The sequence below is a fragment of the Colobus angolensis genome, unplaced genomic scaffold (assembly GCF_000951035.1).
Source record: "Colobus angolensis palliatus isolate OR3802 unplaced genomic scaffold, Cang.pa_1.0 Scaffold25, whole genome shotgun sequence".
NCBI lineage: Eukaryota > Metazoa > Chordata > Mammalia > Primates > Cercopithecidae > Colobus > Colobus angolensis.
Genome location: NW_012115710.1, coordinates 5,544,323 through 5,549,955, shown reverse-complemented (window position 1 = coordinate 5,549,955; position 5,633 = coordinate 5,544,323). Strand labels below are relative to the sequence as shown.

Here is a 5,633-nt window from a genome sequence, read left to right as displayed (position 1 = left end):
GAGATAGAGTGGGCGTGGTGCTGCAATTATAAAAGGAGGCCAAGGGGGCGCCCAGTGAGTAAAAACCCGGGAGGTGATGGTAGGAGCCACAGAGGTTTCCAGAGGAAGAGCATTTCAGGCAAGCGGGAAAAGCAGGTGCAAAGGTCCTGAGGTGGGTGTATCTGAGGTGCAAGAAGGAGGTCGGTGTGGCCGGAGCCAAGTGAGCAAGTGGGGAGAGGAGTGGAGTTGAGGTCGGGGTCGGGGGCAACAGGGGCCAAAATGTGCAGGGCCGCGTGGGCCCGGCGAGGACTTGAGCTCTGACCAAGTGTCGCGGCAGCGCAGCAGGGATCGGAGCGGAGGAGGAGCCCGAGCGGGCTTAGGCTTCCCCGGCGCCCTCTGGCGGCCAGATGGGGACCAACTGTTGAAAGAGCAGAAGCCGGGAAGCCAGAGAGGCGGCGCTGGCCGGGGTCCAGGGGAGGGGAAGGTGGCTGGACCAGGGTGGTGGTCACGGAGGTATTTTGAAGGCGAGACCGGGAGGATTTGCTGACAGACTGGATGTGGGTGTGAGAGAAAGGGATGAGTCAAGGGTGACTGCAAGGTTTCGGCGGAAGCAACTGTCAGGATTGGGCAACTGGGAAGGGGAGGAGGCAGGAGAGCAGGCGGCGGGGGAAGACACGGGCTCTGCTGCGGCCCATCCCGCGTCCAGCGGAGGCTGCCGGTGGGCACAGAAATGCACCCATCGGGATCTGAGGGGAGAGACCTCAGCTGACACGTCCATTTGCAATTCCGTGGCACATATATTCTGTAATTAATCGAAGCCCCAGGATTGGGTGATATGGCCAAGGAATTGAGCTTGGTCAGAGCAGAGAGGGGGACTGCAATCGGGAAGTCCCCAAGACCACCCTCAGGCTCAACAACTTAGCAAAACTCATAGTGTTCAGCAAAGCTGCTGCACTCCCTGGTTATAGTCAATTACAATGAAAGCAAACTTGAAAATCAGGCAAGGGGGCTGGGCGCGGTAGCTCACGCCTGAAATCCCAGCACTTTCAGAGGCCAAGGTGGGCAGTTGATTGAGCCCAGGAGTCCAAGACCAGCTGGACAACTTAGTAACACCCATCTCTACAAAAAAAATTAAGAATTAGTTACATGTAGTGGCATGCACCTGTAGTCCCAACTACTTGAGAGGCTGAGGTGGGAGAATCACTTGAGCCTGGGAGTTTGAGGCTGCAGTGAGCCATGATTGTGCCACAGGCACTCCAGCCTCAAGGACAGAACAAGACCCTGTTTCTTTCCTTTTTTTTTTTTTGAGACGGAGTTTCCCTCTTCTTGCCCAGGCTGGAGTGCAATGGCACGATCTCAGCTCACTGCGACCTCTGCCTCCAGGGTTCAAGCAATTCTCCTGCCTCAGCCTCCCAAATAGCTGGGATTACAGGCACCCACCACCATGCCCACCCACAGCGCCTGGCTGACAAGACCTTGTTTCTAAAAAATAAGACTAGGCTGGGCACGGTGGCTCATGCCTGTAATCCCAGCACTTTGGGAGGCCGAGACGGATGGATCACTTGAGGTCAGGAGTTCAAGACCAGCCTAGCCAACATGGCGAAAACCCGTCTCTACTAAAAATACAAAAATTAGCCAGGCGTGGTGGCACCCACCTGTAGTCCCAGCTACTTGGGAGGCTGAGGCAGGAGAATGGCGTGAACCCGGGAGGCGGAGCTTGCAGTGAGCCGAGATGGTGCCACTGCACTCCAGCCTGGGCGACAGAGCGAGACTCGAGACTCCGTCTCAAAAACAAAAATAAATAAATAAATAAATAAACAAATAAACAAACAAACAAACAAAAATTAGAAAATAAAAAGAGGTAAGGAAATAAATGCAGAAAGAGAGACAGAGTCAGAGAGAGACAAGGAGAGATAAGGAAACAGGAGGACACAGGCCCCAGGTACTAAGAAAGGCAGCGCCCTTTGGCCAGGTGTTCCTTTATCTGCTGCTGTCAGAGACCCTGGCTTTGGAGGGAAATCCAGGTGTGCAGAGGGGGACTGGATGGACAGATAGACAAGAGCACCCCAAGACGGGCAACCATGGGAGAAGCAGGTTGGAAGAGCCCCCGAACTTGCTGGAGATGTGGGGACTCTGGGGGCTGGACCTGGGGGTTTGTGGGGCACAGCTAGTTAGACCCATGAGCCCCAGTGGGGCTGGGGGGACCCTGTCACTTGGCCCTCACCCAACTTGTCCCTCTGCCCACAGTGCAGTTTGGCTCCTGGTTCGACCACATTAAGGGCTGGCTTCGGATGCAGGGCGAAGACAACTTCCTCTTTATCACCTACGAGGAGCTGCAACAGGTGCGTCCCCACCTCCGCCAGGTGCAGCATCCCCCCCCCCCGATGCCCTCTGCTCACACCCCGCTCTCTCCCCTTCCCGAGGGTCTCAGGACCCCTCCGCTTTCCCATGCAATGCGCCAGCCCCTGGGGATACTGCAGGAACAGAACAGAGGCCCTGAGCCTGTGAGCAGGGACCACAGACAAAATCCCTACACCACACAGCGGGCTAGCGGGACACAGGAGCTAAGGAGCAAAGGCAAGTGGGAAGGAAGACAAGGAACGGGCAGGGGCGCGATTTCACACAGGAGGGTTGGCCGGAAGCAGTGGCTCACACCTGTAATCCCAATGCTTTGAGAACCTGAGGTGGGCGGACCCCTTGAGCCCAAGAGGTCGAGGCCACAATGAGCTATGACGGTGCCACTGTACAGCCTGGACAGCACCGCAAAACCCTGTCTCAAAAGAGAGAGAGAGGGCCAGGTGTGGTGGCTCACACCTGTAATCCCAGCACTTTGGGAGCCCAAGGCAGGTGGATCACTTGAGGTTAGGAGTTCGAGACCAGCCTGGCCAACATGGTGAAACCTCATCTCTACTAAAAATACAAAAATTAGCCGGGCACACTGGCACATGCCTGTAGTCCCGGCTGCTCAGGAGGCTGAGGCAGGAGAATGACTTGAACCCAGAAGGCGGAGGTTGCGGTGAGCTGAGATCGCACCACTGCACTCCAGCCTGGGCGACAGAGCAAGACCTTGTTCCAAAAAATAGAAAGAAAAAAGATTGAACCACATGAAATGCCTGTATTCAACCAGTCTTTATTTATTTGTATTTATTTTATTTAATTAATTTATTTTTGAGACAGAGTTTCGCTCTTGTTGCCCCGCCAACCAGTGCTTATCTTTTTTTTTTTTTTTTTTTTTTTTTTGAGGCGGAGTCTCACTCTGTCCCCCGGGCTGGAGTACTATGGCCGGATCTCAGCTCACTGCGACCTCTGCCTCCAGGGTTCAAGCAATTCTCCTGCCTCAGCCTCCCAAATAGCTGGGATTACAGGCACCCACCACCATGCCCACCCACAGCGCCTGGCTGACAAGACCTTGTTTCTAAAAAATAAGACTAGGCTGGGCACGGTGGCTCATGCCTGTAATCCCAGCACTTTGGGAGGCCGAGACGGATGGATCACTTGAGGTCAGGAGTTCAAGACCAGCCTAGCCAACATGGCGAAAACCCGTCTCTACTAAAAATACAAAAATTAGCCAGGCGTGGTGGCACCCACCTGTAGTCCCAGCTACTTGGGAGGCTGAGGCAGGAGAATCACTTGAACCTGGGAGGCAGAGGTTGCAGTGAGCTGAGATCGTGCCATTGCACTCCAGCCTGGGAGACAAAGGGAGCCTCCATCTGAACAAACAAACAAAAAACTCCAAGGAATTAGGAAGTATCTCAGGACCTAGGGCCAAGGGCCAGGCCTTTCTCTGGACAGAAAGGAATCCTCTATAGCACAGGAATCATGAGGGAGCCCCGGAGAGCACCAACGTCATTACAAGGCCTCACACCAGAAGCCACGTTTCTCTAAGTCTGTTTTCATTTAGTTTTTGGTGGATCTGGGGGTGTTTTTTTGTTTTTTTTGTTTTTTTTTGGTTTGTTTGTTTTTGAGGCAGGGTCTTGTTCTGTCATGTAGGCTGGAATACAGTGGCGTGATCACAGCTCACTGCAGCCTCAACCTCCCGGGCTCCAGTGATCCTCCTGCCTTACCCTCCTGAGTAGCTGGGACCACGGGCACGCACCACCACACTCAGCTAATTTTTGTATTCTTTGTAGAATGGGGGTCTCGTTATGTTGTCCAGGCTGATCTCGAACTCCTGGGGTCAAGTGATCCTCCTGCCTCGGCCTCCCAAAGTGCTGGGATTACAGACGTGAGCCACCGCGGCTAGCCAAGTGTTCTTTCTCAGCCTCCTTCACTTTATGCCTTCGTCATCCCCTCAAGCAATTTCCACAGCCTCCTGTGTGTGGGGCTCTGGGTTAAGGCTCTAGGAACGAGGAAGACCCTGCCTGTCCTCAAGGGGTTCCTCACCCTGTGAGTAACCAACATAGTAAAAGCCTATCTCTATTAAAAATATAAAAATTATCCGGGTGTGGTGGCAGCTCCTGTAATCCCAGCTACTCAGGAGGCTGAGGCAGGAGAACGGCCTGAACCCAGGAGGCGGAGCTTGCAGTGAGCCCAGATCGTGCCACTGCACTCCAGCCTGGGCCACAGAGCAAAACTTCATCTCAAAAAAAAAAAAAAAAAAAATTCTGCCCTGAGTCCTTCCTGCTTCAGGGTCAGAAGAGAGGGGTCTCCAGGGCAGGAGGCCTCAGGGGCTGGGGTCCTGCCTGCGTCTGACGCCTTCTCCCCTCTCCTCATCATCCGCACGCAGGTGATCTACATGGGCCGCAACCCCCGGGACGTCGTGGTCTCCCTCTATCATTACTCCAAGATTGCTGGGCAGTTAAAGGATCCGGGCACGCCCGACCAGTTCCTGAGGGACTTCCTCAAAGGCGAAGGTGAGGACAGGGCAAAGCCAGGCAGGAGGGGTGGGGAGGAGCCCCAGAGGACCCTGATGGGCAGAGGAGGGACAGAGGAGGGGTAAGAAAGGGAGAGAGGCAGAAACACAGGGCATCAAAAGGGGCAGTGGAGACAGAGAGCAGGCAACCAAGAGAAGAAGAGACGGAGGAGGAGAGACCGAGAGACTGAGAGATGCAGGACAAGCAAGGGACAGAGGAGACAGAGACAGAAAGACACTGAGATACAGAAAGACTGAGAGAGAGGGCAATGCCTGTAATGCCGCACTTTGGTAGACCAAGGCAGGCAGATCACTTGCACTCAGGAGTTCAAGACCAGCCTGGCCAATGTGGTGAAACCCCATTTCCATTAAAAATACAAAAATTAGCCAAGCATTGTGGCACACGCCTGTAATTCCAGCTACTCAGGAGGCTGAGGTGGGAGGATCACTTGAGCCCATGGGGGAGGTGGCAGTGAGCAGAGATCGCGCTATTGCACGCTATTGCACTCCAGCCTGGGCAACAGAGTGAGACCTTGTCTCAAAAAAATTAAATAAATAAATGAATAAATAATAAAAAATAGGCTGGGCACGGTGGCTCACACCTGTAATCCCAGCACTTTGGGAGGCCGAGGTGGGTGGATCACAAGGTCAGGAGATCAAGAGCATCCTGGCTAACACGGTGAACCATCTCTACTAAAAATACAAAAATTAGCCAGGTGTGGCGGGCACCTGTAGTCCCAGCTACTCGGGAGGCTGAGGCAGGAGAATGGCGTGAACCCGGGAGGCGGAGGTTGCAGTGAGC

At 54.1% G+C, this 5,633-nt stretch overlaps 1 protein-coding gene across 1 annotated transcript in view; it reads left to right on the top strand.

Moving 5' to 3' along the window:
* The window catches only part of SULT2B1 (sulfotransferase family, cytosolic, 2B, member 1), a 50,072-nt gene that overhangs the window by 35,448 nt on the left and 8,991 nt on the right, over positions 1-5,633 (top strand). Inside the window, exon 4 of the mRNA XM_011946540.1 lies at positions 4,706-4,832. Within this exon, the coding sequence (XP_011801930.1) occupies positions 4,706-4,832 (127 nt within the window). The remainder of the gene's footprint in view (positions 1-4,705; positions 4,833-5,633) is intronic.